This window comes from Branchiostoma lanceolatum, chromosome 15 (genome assembly GCF_035083965.1).
Source record: "Branchiostoma lanceolatum isolate klBraLanc5 chromosome 15, klBraLanc5.hap2, whole genome shotgun sequence".
Taxonomy (NCBI): domain Eukaryota; kingdom Metazoa; phylum Chordata; class Leptocardii; order Amphioxiformes; family Branchiostomatidae; genus Branchiostoma; species Branchiostoma lanceolatum.
This window is the reverse complement of record NC_089736.1, coordinates 4,002,735-4,020,348: the sequence shown is the minus strand read 5'-3', so window position 1 is coordinate 4,020,348 and position 17,614 is coordinate 4,002,735. Positions and strand designations below refer to the sequence as shown.

The window sequence follows — 17,614 nt, the reverse complement described above, 5'->3', positions numbered from 1 at the left end:
AAAAAATAATTTCTGGTTTCGGAAGGAAAAAAGTAGGGCCGGTTGATAAGGATCTTCTTTTTTTATATTAAAAAAAATTTTTGACCAAAAGTGATCCAACAAAATAATACAACGTAACAAATTGTAGAAATTAGAACTGAATGCCCCTGACTTGTAAATAGTTTTGATCCAGACCATGCTTGCTTGATATTGACCTTGTCCAGACATGTTTTGTTTAGTATATATAGTAATTATAAATTGTCTTAGAGCCTTTCAACTTTGAGATTTACAAAGCATTACATTGTGCACAGTATGCACAGATCAAATCGTTAACCAGCCTAATACTGTAAATGCCTTTAAGGTATTGTTGAAGGGTGGCTGAGGAATTTTGGGATGTTTTTGAAAAAACCCTTTCTTAAGCTTTATAAACCTTCCTCAACCAATGACGCGTGCCTACGAGTATATTTTGAAATATCGATTTTTGGCGAATTTCTTTGTTATCAAACAAAAAAAAATTAGCCAAAAATCGATATTTCAAAACAATCTCCTAGGCACGCGTCATTCTTTAAGTATTACTATCATGTACATTCCTGCAAAGTTATATTGATAAACATCGAAGCACAAGCCAAGGAGAGCGTTTTTTTCTAAAAAAGGGGCGTGGCCTTATACTAGTAAATATTGATGACGTAATCATGACATCATACTAATTTGCTTAAAAACTACTTACTACCTGAAAAAAATTAAGATTGAGGAAGGTTTATAAAGCTTAAGAAAGGTTTTTTTTCAATAGCATCCCAAAATTCCTCAGCCTGTCATGCACCCTTCATCAACTGTTTGCAATAGTGCTATAATCTCATATTGTACAATAATGAAAACCCCAGTGCATTTACAGATTTAAGTTTGTGGTGAAGCAGTCATCTCAAAAGCTGCACACATAGATAGCCACTGTGAAAATTTTAAGAATTACAGTATATCCCAAACTACAGGTTACCCCAATGCATATCCAAGGATCTTCAAACTGGAGTTCCTCCGTCATATTCACAGAACCTACAAGCAGTGATATCAAAGGTACCATGTACTTTTTTTACCTACTATAGTACTAGACAGTATCTAATAGTATATGATCAATAGGTCAATTAATATCATTTATAATTACATGTATTATAGGCATCAGCAGTATATGGTCAGTACTCAAATTACGTAATTGTCTTTTCTCTCGTTTCATCCGAAGAAATACAATTGTTGTAGATTATAAATCAAAAGTTTGTTTGTTGTTCAGTCTTACAACCACAAGCAGTACTCCAGACGTCGAGTGTGTGTGTGTGTCTGTGTGTGTGTCTGTGTGTCTGTGTGTGTGTGTGTGTCTGTGTGTGGGGGCAGTCTTGGTACATGGCAATGTACATCATCACGCAAGCAGGGAAAACGACTACGTACACTGTACATATAGAAATGACACATAGAGAAATGATTTGTAGTTTTCTTAAACCCCAAAGATAAATTATATCATTAATAAAAAATGACATCTAACCTGAGTCCAGCTCAAGCATTCCTTAATAGACTAGTAGATTAAAGTTGTTTTTTATGCCTTATTTACGTTACAGGGCTGGGAACTCAGCAGCCTAACGAAGGCAAAAACATCGCGTTTGGCAGACTCGGGAGGAACAACGAAGGAAAAGACAACGAAAACTACAAGTTCAACGTGGTCGGTGGAGTGGGTGGACTGGCTGTGTCTTTGACCAACAACGAGATATTTGTGAGCGACCACAGAAATAAAAGAATCAAAGTGTTCAGCATGAAGGGTGTTTTCCTCCGCAGTTTCCTGACAGGCAACAACAGACCTCGCGAAATTTCCATAGATCTCAACGATAACCTGTGGGTCGTTATGAAGCCTACCTACAGAAAAAACGCCTTTGTTGTCTTTCACTACAGCAGGGAGGGCCGTGTTTTTACCAGGTTTTTCTGCAGAGACAAGATAAAGTGGGTGTCTGGGATGGCCTTGGATACTCTTTCTGACAACATCATAATTACAACTAAAAATCCCACATGGAAGGGTGCGATACTGGGACACTTTGGGAAAAAATCATGCAGAATGCAACGTTTTGAAAAGAGTGAACAGATACATGCTGTATGGCTGAAGTGGCCCCAGTCTATCGCAGTGGACAAGAAAGGGGACATATTCGTCTCAGACAAGGAAAGCCATCTTGTTCTTAAATTCGACAAGAACGGAAAGTATCTGTCCTGCTTCGGCCGTAAGGGTGACGAAGTAGGGAACCACCTCATGTCTCCTCCATATGGCATCTGTGTGGACAGTTTGGGCCGCATCATTGTGGCTGATAACGGCAACAATCGGGTGGAGATGTTCACAGCCGAGGGAGAGCATGTCCGCACCGTGGCTTATATCAGCCGCCCCCAGTATGTTGCAACAGGCAGGGATGGGCAGCTTGTTGTGAACAGTCAGGGGAATCATACTGTCACTATTTTCACAAAATATTAAAGGTGCAGGTGTGGCAGGCGTCGGTGTGCGGCAACGGTTCGAGCGTTGAACTCAGAACCAAAAGGTCCCGGGTTTGATACTCACCATGCCCGTCGTTGTGCCCTTGGGAAAGGCACTTCACATAACCTTCCCTGGCTGTGTAGTGACGTCCACCGAGCCTCTTTGGCTAATCTTTCAAAAGTGTGTCAAAAAACACACTACGGATTTGGTTGCCAATGTGCCAACATCTAGCACATTTCCCATTAAGGACCGCTAATTTTTTTTTTTTTTTTAAAGGTCCAATACCCTATCATATTCCTGACCCTAATGCTGGCCAAGTTGAGCGAGTACTTGAGATCCAGTGTTTGAAAAATTAGCTCATGGCATCTATTTGTTACCCAGCCAAGTGTTGATTTTAAGTCGAAGTAGAGGTCGGGGCTCAAAAGTGAAGAAAAAAAGCAGCCTGTCAACTACCTGACGGGGCCCTTTTTTCCCATTGGGACCTAAGCATAATACTATATGGAGTGGTCAATCTGATCTTTCCAGGTGTGACAAAATTTGTCCCAAAATTATGAGGGCGCTTGTTTAAAGTACATCATATATAGTGTCACTGGTAATGTTTTGCATGGGAATAGCCCCCCTTATAGGTCTGTTCCCCTTCAGACTTACCATTTAGTAACTGCACATTGTATCTGTACTGGCATTTGATTTTTGAACAGACTGTCTAACATTGTGCTGTATTTGGGGAGTTCAGTGCTTGGTACAATCATAATGGTTTCTAGCTTATCTAATTTTCAAAACTAGCCTGTGCCTGTTACAAGGACTTAAGCCCTTCTGTCAAGACAAAGCCAATACAACTAGATTTTGACATGGGTATGATATCAGTCAGTAACAATATTCTAATTTAAAGCTACTGAATAATATAGAAATATATGGTCTATAATCATATAGTATCTACAGGAAGAGGTCAGGGTCAGAGTGTACATAATGTAAGGGTTGCCTATCAAAAAATCAAAAAACATTTCCCAGAGTTTCCTTTTGAAGGAGGCAGTCGTCAAATGACTACTAGTAGGTGATCAATATCAATAAGTTTGAAATTTCAACACTGCAACTGCACCAATTGTAGTTGCCTGGATGTGAAGAAAATTAATGTTTCTACCAGTGTTGATCAGTCTGTTTGTGTATGAATCTATTTGAAATATACTGTGCTTTTTCAGATCCTTAAAGGGTTGACTGTAAGGATCTAGGAATGTTCTTAGTAAATACACAAATCAAAATTTTAAATGTCAGTTGAAGATTTTTACAGGTTTATAATTTTTACGGTTTAACTTGTTATCATTAATGATACTATCTTTTTTGATTGAAATTACAAATTACAAGCCAAGTTCATAACTTGCAGAAATACAAAAGACTCTGCATATATATCTATGATTCCTACAGTGCTATCAGTAGACCACTGATTTTAGCAAATACAAGGCAGACCTAGAAGTTCACTTTTTAAAACTTGCAATAGTAAACTTTATCTAACATAATCTTTAATACATGTTTGTATGTATGGTGATAAATTAGACTTCCCTGGGCCAGGAGGGTTGTACTTGTAGTAAGAAGAAAAGTTAACCTTGTTAAATGACAGCGCAAAGAGCCACATCACTGATGACATGTTGCAATTTCTTCTGGTGAGCAGCCATTATATATCTTATGGTCATACTAAATATATCGCAATCCGTTAAGATGATGAAAACTTTATATTAACTATCATAAAACATGAAAGGCATATTTACAATGGACAATTTCTATCACTGTAAGGGTGTAACCACTCACCATCCAAAATGGACACACATTCTGATTCTGTCAATTGCAAGATTATATAAGACTTCACATAACTATCACACAACATGAAATGAGCACAGTGTTACACTGTAACTACTCACCACCCAAAATGGACATGCAGTATCTTCTTACTTCTAAGGTCGGATGATATCTACCCAAACCACTCCATTATTCCTTTGCGTCAGATACTAGTGACAGCCATCATCTTGTCTTGGTCTGCATAATCTTTGTAACCTAGGAACCAATACATGCATAATATGTATTGTTACTTTGTTGTAAAAAAAGGGTTGAACCAGGTCTCTCTCAGTTCAGATGAATAAAACATTTGTGTTGAGCATCTGAACTTATATAAGATATTTTGAAGAAGTGCTGGGGGATGTTCATGATCTGATGAAAATGTCATGAGGTTTTTTTCTTCTTCTTTTTTTTGCCGTCAAGAGGATAGGAAAGTAACCGTTGAGGTTTTTGTCCAAACAGAGCCATACAATTCTGTTCAGGGACTGATGCTGGAGAGAGCCCTGGTTTCTACACTGTAACTCACTGTATTCATGTAAGGTGATAATACAATACAAAATCTTTTGTCTGCACTTCGGTACAATAAACATCTACTAGTAGATTGCTGAAGATAATGTCTTTTCAGTTAATGTTGTGTTTTTAGAATAAAATGCAAAAAAGGTTACTTCTTTAAACAATTAACCTAGCCTGGTCCCAGTCTCTAGGGGTCGGTTTAGGGGTGTTTTATGGTTTCCAGGCTAATAAGAACCTTGAAGGCTTCTTGGACAAGGTAAAACAATTTTACCACTACACTACTTTGTATACCATGACACCAACAAGCAGCCAGATGACACACAACACTGCATCACCATTACTAACTCTAAATAAACTCACCACTACATTTGTTTAGCACAGCCACACATGCATGAAAAAAACAAAACAATTCAGAACCTGTAACTCCTTGGTAACACACATGTGACATGCATAATTTATTTTTAAACTTTAAAGTTGAAGAAGAGAAAATACAATTTCAATATTTCAATATTGTGAAAACCCGTGAGTGATTATCCTGCACAAATGCAAGAGTTCATATATTTACGACATACATGTATAAGAATAAATTATATGACCAACGCTTGGAGATTACTAAATTACAAATAGCTGACAGCTGCATGGGTGAGCTGCGTGTGACGTCACATGGCCATGCTTTCGAGAGAAAAAAAGCTGATTTTGCCACGACAGTGCTTCGTCTCTTCACAAATTCTTGCTCATAATGGTCAGAAAAACGTAGGACACAAACTGACGGCCGCTCACCTCCCAAACGGGCGTTTAACAGCCCACAAGGACGAGTTTTGCCCGAGGTGTTCCTCCTTCCCGAGTCCGGCCGCCATCTTGATTCACATCTCCCGGGCTCTGTGGCGCAATGCACCATGGGGACCACCTGTTTCTCTTAGTAGTTGCATAAATTAACTTTACAAATCTACTAAATGCGTCATCAACCTCTGATCGATGTATGATCATAGTATCCATATTTTAGGGGCGCCAATCAGCAGTATACAGAAATGACTGCACCACACAGAATACTTGAAGTGATTTACAAAGTAACGTTAATGTGCTTTTGCATGTGCATTTCACTATTGCATTGGACCATGCATTTCTTTTACACTAAATAAGTGATCTACACTGCGATGTTTGAATGGAATATGCAATCTTAGTTATAACATCATAGTGTCACTGCAAAATGACTGGTAGAATGAGGGTGGAAATATTAGATGGCGATGTCCATGGTGCTGACTTGGTGTTGTAAGCTGATCTGATTTTTTCCGCTGTATGAAAAAATACAGCATCCGGATTAACCCTATATGTATAGGAATGTGTATGTGTATGTGTGTGTGTTTGCGTGTGTGTGTGTGTATGTGTGTGTGTGTGTAGCCTACTGGATGAATTATATATAATAGTATCTATCGACGTTTTATTTGTAGTTTATAAGTGTGCGTTATCCACATATCTAACACCCCTACCATACAAGTATAAAATCATTCATTGTCCTTTGGTTTACATGTAACTACAGCGTACACACATTATCGCACAGCGTACATGTATGTAGATGTTGCATTATGCTATGTATAAGCATTGACAGTGAGTTTGTGTCATGGTGTACTCTGCAGCATTCTCAAACGTATCATGGATAAGTGTGGTGGGTTCTTTAACGTGTGGCTCTCCTGGGGGCTTCAGCTTGCCATCCACTCTCCAGTACTGCAACCCTTTCCAGTAGTGTTCAAGATGGATGAGCAACAACAACTGGGATTTAAACTCCCGACTTCCAAGGCAAGGAGTAGAGTGGCATCTTCCTTAATTATCTCCTTGAAAAATGGAGATATGATTTTGGGTGTGTCTGTGTGTCTGTGTGTGTTTGTCTGTTTGCTTGTTTCTGTTTCCACACTACTTAAGTCACCATAACTCAAGAACCTATGGATGGATTACAATGATATTTAGTATGTGGGCAGGTGTTGTGAAGTCAAAGTTCAAGGTCAATTTTGGCCACCCAGGTATGTGACCTTGATACTGCAGCAGAACTTCCGTTTTGTATCTTTTGACCTAGACGTGCTATGGTTTTGATTTTTGGGTGGCTGATAGCTTGTTTGAATTTGCAAGTAAAATACTAACTGTGTAGCATCATGTACATACAAATGTACCCAGGTACTGTTTAAGAATACTATTATGCAGTCTTCACAGATTGGCTTTCAATCTATCAATATGTACTGTCCTATATTCAACGAAAGAATAGAATAAACAAAAACATATGAAAGTGATTTTTTTATTTGCCAGTGGCAAGAACAATACATTTTCTCATACTCCATTGTTTTCAGGCCTTACATAAACAAGCAATGGCAATACTGTAAATGCCAGGGTGAAGTTCTTTCCTAACACAACCCTTACTGCAAACTTGTACATCTGACGGTCGCACCTCTTTTTAAAATGACATTCATTTCTGGCAAAGTTGTCAATCGGTCTGTTTTACCTTAGGGTGCCATCAGTAGATAGATAAAGTCAAAATAAAAAGCTACTATCTACATTAACATATATTCTATTTAAAACCATGTACAAATATATGATAAGATGTTGATAAATATTGCATATCAGTTATCAAACTAGCTATGTTTCTTGTATTGCATTCAGTATTCAATGGTAAAAGTAAACATCACTGCGTGCAGCTTTAATTCAGGATAAATAATTTCGCTAGTCATAACTATTCAAGTTGCACACAAAACCTCTTATTGACTTGACATTGCCTCTATCTGCACACATAGTCTAACTCAAGGCATGAAAATTATTGTCAAGTCATTGCCCTAAAAGTTTGTTGATTTTTAAACTTCATTTTCGTGATCACTTGCACTTAATCAAACTCATAGGCATTGTTTTACAATAAGATATAAACTGCTTAAGGAAAAGTGAAACATCATCACAAGAAAGAGGAGGACCTACTGTAGGAAAGTTCTAATACTTATACTAGTTGGTACATTTATCAATGGAGCAGCACAGCACTGTAATATATTCCTACTTGTATTTGACATTATTAGCAAAACAAAAGCGCAGCATTCAACATTAGTATTTGTAACATTGATGCAAGGTTTCTAACATTGTTGGTATTTATCATAAATCTATTTCTTGATTCCAGGTTGAAGCACTCATTCAAGACATTGTGCCAACAAATTAAAATACGTCCTGTGCAAAATATGTATCAAAACAAATAAAGCCATTGTCAAACTTAGAGAATAAGCTAAGCAAAGACTTAAAAGAAGCCATCTCTCAAGAAGCCGGGATAAAGACATAAGCCAAGTCTAAAAAGAAAGCAGAATACACATGTGGTATCTTCATGACATTTGAAAGCAATACATTGTCAACTAAATTTGAATTTTCAGTATCCGAAGGGATTTTTTTCACCAAGAATAAAACCTAGCCAAGCCATGTCTTCTGAATAGTAAGCCATCTTTATTTTCTGTGCGTTCTTTTTTCAAGTTATCTTTACATTTCATGTCATGTAATAAAAGCTATAGTATGATTTTGATGCAGTGTTCTGTTCTTCTCCAGCTCAGTTTGTGAAAGTTCCTGGGTGGTGCAGCATCATAGAGGTCTGCCGGGTTGGCAACGTCAGGATCAATGCTGCAGAATACAGGAAAACAAACCAAAAACATTTATTCCATTCTTTTCAACATATATCTGTTATACGTAGTGATGAAAACAATGTCTCATAACTTAGGTGGGCTTTAGGATCAATCTAATCCAAAAATCAGAATCTAATGTGATAAAAAATGTTTTGATGGTAAAAGATCAAGAAGAATGTTGGTAGAATATATGGTAGTCAGAGTTCTGGGCGACTTTATCCCACCCAGAACATCAGCTTTTGAAAAAGTCAAACCGATCCAAACTAGCTCGATGTCTACTCTAGAATGTAGTATAACATAGGAGAAAGTTCTCACCATCATTGTATCTATCATTATTCTATCTTTGTTACATGAACGTACAATTGTACCTCAGGCATGTATTTGCAATAGAATTATCAAAATGACATAAAAAAAGACTCATAATTGCACAATTTTCCACTACACTCACGTTCACGTGAAGCGAAACTGCGCAGGCGCACTTCCCTCTGGGGTTGGTTGCCACGCAGATGAACTTTCCTGAGTCGCGAGCCGAGACACGGTCCAAGCGGAGGGTGTACCTCTCACCGACGGTCTTGATGTGGATCCGCCCGCCGTGGAGGAGCTGAAAATATTAGCGTCGTTTCAACAATTACTTTCCTCAAAGAAAAGCATGTTGTTTATGGCTTATATATGTCTTTTTTCTTTACGTTACGTGCCTATATATTGTATAGAGGGTGTCTTCATATGCCGGTATAACAATGTTAGGCCATAACAATCCAATCTTTTTTTCTAGGATTTTTGCAGGAATCTGGTATTTGAATAGAAAGGGCAAAGAAACAGGCATCCTGCAATAGACAAAAACGCTATCACAGGAGTCAGAAAGACAACATACCAGTCCGGAAAAACTAAAACAACTTGAAAAATGAATACTTTTTTTCAAAGTGATGATGTTAAAACATAAGACTTTCGGGGTTGATTCATAACCTGAACCATACATGTGGTCTTTTGGTTTCAAATTAGAATCCAAGGACTAAGAGATTGAATTGCTATGGCCTGACCTGAGATTGAGTGAAAGGTTACATTTAACCGGGTGACTGTTCTTCAGTATCCATGCAGAGGTGCGGTAGGTTTCCTGTACTGTTCTTACTACAATACCTTGTCACAAACGTGCGACTGGCAGTCCATCCACACAACTGCAGTACCATCGTAAAGTGATAGGTGGCGCAACCAGATGGAGTAGTACATGGAGGGTTTCAGTGGTAGTACAGCATCACAGCAAGGCAGGAGGAGACCAGGACAGGTTAAAGGTTATTTGGTTTCCATGGGAACAGGGCATTCCAAGGGTGAAAGGTTGGAGGTCATGAAACTCAATCGGTCAGTCGTAAAAAAGATGTATGACCAAATGGATGATTTGGAATATTTTTGTAGTTAGCAAAACCATGTGTAACCATGGTCTACTATTGATTCAGAAAATAGATTTGATGTTTGTATCAAAAAGGCCTGGTGCCATGAATAGGAGATCCAAGAAAAATGTGCCATTTTTTTCAATCATAAGACGATGGCAATGTGATAATTCTGATCTTTTTTACGAATTCTGTTCAGCCTCCTGATACAATAAAGGTGGTGTTTTGGTGGTTGATGAATTTCACACTTGACAATGTATCAGGATTTGAGACCATGCAATCAATCATGTATGGTTTGGTCCACATGCTTGTGAAAAAATTAACAAATCAATCAACACCATCATCGTCAACATGCTCCGTGGAAAACCCTAGTGTAGGGCAGAGAAGGGTTACTACAACTCCAAGACAAGCAAACTCAAACTATAAAAACACCAGGAACATGCAGCAACTACAACATGTTAATCTGTATCTGAGAATGGGATTCTGTTCTATATTCTATCATTCCCTTCTATGTTCTATCACTGAATGGACTATGTTCTTTTATTCTGTTCTAGTTGTTCTTTGATACTTTTTTATGTTCTATCAAAGAACTTGTTCTAATAATGCTCTATGTCAGGTTCTATTCTATGTTCTATCCAGGCTTCAAAAACATGGACACTAAATGTAGACTGTGATTCTGATCATTTATATGAAGCAGTCATTGTGTCAAAAAGACACTAACATGTATTTGAAGCTCAACAGGTAAAAGATAGATTTCCAGAGATTTGTAATTCAAGGTAACACAATCATGGATAGCAATATTTAGATAAATACATTATTATTCTTTCGCCTCATTTTCATATCAAACTTTCACATGAAGATATCATTGAACTCCTTCAAGTTCTGACACCAACAGCATCTCCAGGGGCATACTAAGGACTGCCATCTATGATGATTGAAGTCTGTTGGAGATTGCATAAAACTTAACCTAATAGCCAAAAATGCACTCGGGAATTTCTTAAAAGGTTGAAGTGAGAATGCAGCATTGTCATACATTTCTCTGACACCAGCGGAGCACACCACTCCACCCTACATGTGTGTTTTTACCTCCTGTCCGTTCTTTAACCAGTGAACCTCGGGCTGAGGGTCTCCTGTGATCTGACAGCAGAACTCCACAGACTCCCCGTCATCAACCGTCGCTGGTTTGGGCTGGGACACGAAATCTGGAGGAACCATCTCTCTGTGGGGAGGCATAGAAAATATCAAAATTTTTTAAACTTTAGCAGACAATTCTAGCTGTCAAAAAAACAACAACAGTGAAGCCTTTGAAAATATAAGAATACAACAAAGCTAAGGCAAGCAACTGCCTACTGTTTGTTTAAGTTTCATCCCAACACAGGCGAGTAAACGTTACCTGTTTTACAAACTCAAACCGAATAAAAAGTCAAGATGAAAAGGGTAATGATAAACTATCCAAATTGCAATTGCTGTGTAACATCCAATTGCTGCTAACGCTACAGTTTTGCATTATGTTTTTAAAAAAATCTTGGAACAAACGGATTGTTAATTGAATTGGCATGGTCTAAGCTAAGAAGAAGATCACCTTTTTCTATTGACTATCGCAAAATTCTCTCCTTTGTTGCTTCTTACTTAGTTCATGCATCAACAATATAGGCCTTTAATGTTGGGCTGGCAGCTGCCCTAACATAATTCACACACACATTCACCCCCTCAGTCATATCCCATTTGACATTGTTAGAGGGTAACAAAGAAAACAAAACTTACTTCTTCTTCGGCAGTACAGTGATGACCAGGTTGCACTTGGTCTCACATGTGTAGGAAAATAATCTAAAGGACTACAATGACCAGGTGGTCTTTATTCAGGTGGTCACTCGTACATCCTTCTAATTCTATTGCATACTTGTACTTACTTTTTCTTCGGCAGTACAGTGATGACCAGGTCGCACTTGGAGACTCCGGTCGGTCCCGTGGCCTCGCATGTGTAGGTTCCCTCCTGCTGTTTGCTGACCCTGTTGATGGTGAGTGTGTGTGTGGTGCCGCGAGTCGACTGTTTGTACAGCGTGCTGGGGTTCAGCTCCTCGCCGTTATACATCCACTTCACATCGTCACCTGGAATAGGTTCTGGACAGGTTAGATAGTGATGTGATACAGACACCTTCTTACCTGGAACAGGTGTTGGTGTGAATGAATAGGTTAAACAAATGAGTGATACATAAACAGATTAGATGTACAATTATTATCATAGAAAATTTTTATTTGAAAATGGTGTGTCAATCACCACAGACTACAGTATATTAATTTGACTCATGATGTGACTTGAATCTTTAAGAACAAGGTATTTTTATATAATATCAAAATTGATTGATGATGGAAACAAATCATATACAACAAGAGTTCTACGACCTCATACCTTCGCGAAATGATTTTGACCTTTATGACTGACGTATTAGGAGTGTTTTTCATCAATCAAAAATCATACCAGTTGATCCTCCTCACCCAAATAACATAAGTTGTCCAAACCTCCTTGTTATGATTATGAGCTTAACAAAGAAGGTTATGCTAACATTTTTCATCAATAATGCAAATAAGCTCCTTATTAGCATAATTTGATTCAATGGTGTTCACATTCACACAACTTCTAAATGCAACAAGTATGAAATTGCCGTTATTTACTAGTATGGAATGATAGTAGTTTCTCATGAATTATGCAAATTAGGCCTACATTTGCATAATTTCTATCTATTGACATTCCTCTCTTCCTCAGTTACAAATGTCACATATTTGAATAGTCATATCATGGAACACAGCAGGTTTTTAAAATTGCCTCATTAATTATCATCTGATTTGCATAATTATCATCCAATCATACAAAGCATCACATAAGCTATCTACATACCAAAAATCATGACCATCCATCAAGCCCATCTCGAGTTATATTATTTTCTCATTAATTATGTAAATGAGGTTCTCATTTGCATAGCTGATATCTATTAATATTTCTCTCTTCCTCAGTTACATATGTCACATGTTTGCGAGTCCTATCATGGAAATTGATGAATGTATAAACTTTCCTCATTAATTATGCAAATTAGTTACTGATTTGCATAATAAGTATCCAATCATGTACATCATCGCTCAAGCTATGTACATGCAAAAAATCATGACCTTCCATCAAGCCCTTCTTGAGTTATTCCCTTTCAAAGTCTGAAGCAAAACCTACCCCTGCAGTTCCAAAAAAGTTGCTAGGGGGCCCAAACCTATACCACTTACTCTCTGCCCAACGAGCTATCTACCACTCAAAAATCAGTTCCATAGCATGTCCACAACACGAGATATCATAACATGAAGTTCCGCTGCAGTACCGTAACAAGCCGATAGGGGGCCCAAAATCTAATCATTTTCAGGTTTCATCGAGACCTACCAACATACCAAATACCAAGACAATCCTTCCAAGAATTCTCGACTTATCGTGTTCACTAACAGACACACAGACATGCTCGGTATTCCCATGCTGTGGCACTGCATTAATGACTGTTCTTACTCATATAAGGCCGTGTATATCCAACTTTGGTCAAAATTTGTATGTTTCAGTCTTTTAATTGGTGTAAGGAGATATCTTTGTGGTTTGGTTTCACATGCTCCGAGTGGACTCTTCCAGGCTGGGAGTAGGTCAAAGTTGACGATTGTTTTCGTCTGTCAGCTGTTACGAGAGAACGAGCTGGTCAACGGTCTATTTTCTTTGCATGATTCTAAAGTAGACAGATGTGGCTTTCTGGTGCATAAGAATTTTTGGGGCTTGCAATTAAGGTGAATCCTTTTCTGAGCCCTTGTTTTAGTGCTTTAAAGCATTACTGCCTATATGGGCAAGCCTATCTCTTGTATCTGCCCTACAGCTGGCTGATAGCCAATTTGTCCCTGGCAGCTGCAGTACATGTAACTGACGTTTCCTGCCTGCCTCATGACCCCTCATGACCCCTCATGACCAACTTTGCCCCCCCATCTACCCGTATCAATATCCCCGTCGCAACCAGAACGCATAGTAAAGCATACAATTGAACACATTTTTACACTTTTCTCGTTAATTATGCAAAACACTTCGCCCAAAATCTAATCATCTTGAGATTTGCCACATACACACCGACACACCAACTACGACAACAAACCATCCAGGCGTTCTCGACTTATTCTGTTCACTAACAGACACACAGACAAGCACCGTCGAATAACCTTCTCGACGAAACCATTCGTCGCGAAGGTAACCAGATGTAAAATAAGGCATTTAGTATATCAATGCCGTTGTATATGGTTGTGTCGTTTTATGTCTTTGTGTGCAAAGGTGATTGATTGAAACAAAGATTTGAAAGATTGAAAACACATCTCTTAATTCCTTCTGTACTATAACCTGGTAGATCGATTTTAACCCAAAACGATTAAACAACTCTAGATCTAAAGTGCAATTCAAACTGATTTTTCCTACGAAGAAATCATATCAAACTAAGCCCCCGTTGTGTGCATACCTGGAAGAGTTGCCTGTAGTGATACCTGTTGTCCCTCCGGTACCTCCACATGTGTGCTGGTCACAGTTCCAACATTCGTGGTCGCCAGGGCGGAACCGTTCCCCGCTATATGGTACCCTCCAATCAGCTCATCTACAAATCAAACAACAAAGTTTTTATCATATATATATCATATATACACACATTTTGTTTCAGTCTAAAAAGTTAAACAATCAGTTCTACACCACATGCTTTTTGGTGTACCTATGGTTGTGATAGACCTTTTGTTTTATCTGCGTATAAAGCATTACATTTTTTTGTGCATGCTGCAGCGGAGCGTCTACTTTTATCTAATATGAAGTGACTGTAAACATTTTATGACTGCACATTCACAATTGCTGTGTAACGTCCTCTTTTAGCCATGCACATATACCCATTACTAGACAGTTGCCTCATGTATTCCTCATTCAATTCAGTTGTTCATTCACTAGTGACACATTCGTCCATCTATCTTCCCTCCTTCCTTCAGTACCTACCGTAGACATGTAATGTTGCTGTGCAGGAGTACTGTCCTTACCATAGACATGTAATGTTGCTGTGCAGGAGTACTGTCCTTACCATAAACATGTAGAGTAGCTGTGCAGGAGTGCTGTCCTTACCATAAACGTGTAGAGTAGCTGTGCAGGAGTACTGTCCTTACCATAAACGTGTAATGTTGCTGTGCAGGAGTACTGTCCTTACCATAGACTACAGGAGTACTGTCCTTACCATAAACGTGTAGAGTAGCTGTGCAGGAGTGCTGTCCTTACCATAGACATGTAGAGTAGTTGTGCAGGAGTACTGTCCTTACCGTAGACGTGTAGAGTAGCTGTGCAGGAGTACTGTCCTTACCGTAGACATGTAGAGTAGCTGTGCAGGAGTACTGTCCTTACCATAAACATGTAGTGTAGCTGTGCAGGAGTACTGTCCTTACCATAAACATGTAGTGTAGCTGTGCAGGAGTACTGTCCTTACCATAAACATGTAGTGTAGCTGTGCAGGAGTACTGTCCTTACCATAAACGTGTAGAGTAGCTGTGCAGGAGTACTGTCCTTACCATAAACGTGTAGAGTAGCTGTGCAGGAGTGCTGTCCTTACCATAAACGTGTAGAGTAGCTGTGCAGGAGTACTGTCCTTACCATAAACGTGTAATGTTGCTGTGCAGGAGTACTGTCCTTACCGTAGACATGTAGAGTAGCTGTGCAAGAGTACTGTCCTTACCATAGACATGTAATGTTGCTGTGCAGGAGTACTGTCCTTACCGTAAACGTGTAGAGTAGCTGTGCAGTAGTACTGTCCTTACCGTAAACGTGTAGAGTAGCTGTGTAAGAGTACTGTCCTTACCGTAGACATGTAGTGTAGCTGTGAAAGAGTACTGTCCTTACCATAAACGTGTAGAGTAGCTGTGCAGGAGTACTGTCCGGCAGCGTTCGTGCCCACACATGTGTAAGACCCACTGTCCTCCTCCCCTGCATCGCTGATCTCCAGAATGTAGTTCTTCCCCACGTGCCTGGTAGTAATCCGAGAAGTCTCAAGCACCTGTGATTAAAAGAAGAATGAAATTGAGTCTTTACTACTGGATAACTGAATTTTAATCTCAGGCGTTTCAAGCGCCCATCCAACAAATGTTGTCAATGAGGAGATATGAATATTTAAGAACACAGCGAGGAATAGCACCTGTGATAGTTGTGGAATATCAGTCAAGAATGAAAACTCATCTTATGTTGGGAGAAACACATTGTACAATTCTTGAACGTTTTCATCCAACCCAAAGAGAAATGATGCGGTGAGTGATGTCTTTTTGTGTAGGATCAATTCAGTAAAATAGTTGTGGAATAAGTCTGACTGTTCAAAGAAACGTGTTAAACTTGTTTTTTTTGTTTGACATACATGTATGATAAATGAACAATTGAAGACATGCAAAATGAGCAGTTTTCAGTCACAATACAAAGCAATTAGAACATGAAATGCATAATGACAAAAAAGAAAGCCTCCTTGAGACAAGCCACTCCAAAATGATATAACTTGTGTACTTTAATCATTATGATTCCTATATGTGTTGGCTATTATAATTAGTGTATTTGAACTATTATATAACCTTACCATTCAAGTCTTGAAAGACAATGAAATGTCCAACTACATTCCCTATACCAATATTTCTTACCTCTTTTCCATCCTTAAGCCAGGACACAGACGGCTTAGGCTCCCCAGACACTTCACTGATCAGGCTGACAGTACCTCCCTTCTCCACACGCTGGGAGCGGGGTTTGATCTTGAAGTCTGGGGGTACCAGTCTACAGAAATCAAAATCACTTTCATCAGTAAGAATAATCAATCAATCAATAAATCAATAGGTTATGCAATTTCTCAACTAGGCCTTTCCAAATGGTTTCCTATTTCTGATCTTTTACTTAGGAAATCATTTGGAAAGTTCTTGGCAGAGGTTATTTTTTTAACAAACTTTTGCATTACAGTTGTTTCAGAAAATCACACTTTCTCAGATGATTGTTTTACAACACACTTAGTACAAAGTAAATTTTTCTAATTGTGGTCTAAACTATCCCTCAGTAATATATCATACAACAGTTTTCCCTATTAAGTTAGATATTGGGCCGGGATAAATTGCACATTTACTTGTCCCTTGATACTTCATTAAACTTTAAGGTAATTCTTCAACTTTCAATAAACTATCCAGACCTCACAATATCCCCGACTATACTGTTAAGTATTTGAATATAAATATCCCACCTCTCCTGCTCAGTGACATGTACAATGATGTCACACTTGACAGTAGTTGTCCCACTGGTGGCCTGACACGTGTATGTCCCTGCGTGTTCCCGCTTTATCTTCGGGATGGTGAGGATGTGCAGGTCTCCCTTGGTCATCTGCTTGAATGCAGCTGAGTCGGGGAGAAGCTTGCCTCCATGGAGCCACTTGATGATGTAGTTACCTGAGACAGAAATGTGTGAAAATACATTAATGATATAGTGTTAACAGCTAATACATGTATTTATAAGGGAGAGCTGTGATGTTGGTGAATGTATCACACTTTATGATAAGCTTTCGTAAGGCCAAAGGAGAGACATAAGGTCATAACTTTACTTTTGTAAGGCCAGTACAGCAATTCATTTGGAGTTCAACATCACTCTTGGAGTTCAAGAAATAATTGAACTCAATTGAGAAGGTCAACATGTAAACAAAGCATAAACTTAAGGAAAAGCTGAACTTTGGTACACAAGGTGTCAGGGAGTAACT

The 17,614-nt window shown here is 38.7% G+C and overlaps 1 protein-coding gene across 10 annotated transcripts in view; it reads right to left on the bottom strand.

Moving 5' to 3' along the window:
* Nucleotides 1–7,080: 7,080 nt before the first annotated feature.
* Nucleotides 7,081–17,614, bottom strand: part of LOC136420862 (hemicentin-1-like) — a 53,865-nt gene continuing 43,331 nt past the window's right edge. For 7 of the 10 annotated variants that reach the window (XM_066407971.1, XM_066407974.1, XM_066407976.1 and 4 more), the window contains 9 exons: nucleotides 17,108–17,309; nucleotides 16,524–16,653; nucleotides 15,745–15,898; nucleotides 14,342–14,473; nucleotides 11,735–11,945; nucleotides 10,911–11,043; nucleotides 9,577–9,614; nucleotides 8,891–9,043; nucleotides 7,081–8,440 (listed from right to left, as the gene is read on the bottom strand). In XM_066407971.1, coding sequence (XP_066264068.1) covers nucleotides 8,893–9,043; nucleotides 9,577–9,614; nucleotides 10,911–11,043; nucleotides 11,735–11,945; nucleotides 14,342–14,473; nucleotides 15,745–15,898; nucleotides 16,524–16,653; nucleotides 17,108–17,309 — 1,151 coding nt within the window. In that variant the 3' untranslated portion in view covers nucleotides 7,081–8,440; nucleotides 8,891–8,892. Of the gene's footprint in view, nucleotides 8,441–8,890; nucleotides 9,044–9,576; nucleotides 9,615–10,910; nucleotides 11,044–11,734; nucleotides 11,946–14,341; nucleotides 14,474–14,856; nucleotides 14,894–15,744; nucleotides 15,899–16,523; nucleotides 16,654–17,107; nucleotides 17,310–17,614 lie in introns of all 10 variants that reach the window. The other 3 variants (XM_066407972.1, XM_066407973.1, XM_066407975.1) reach the window with 3 other exon arrangements.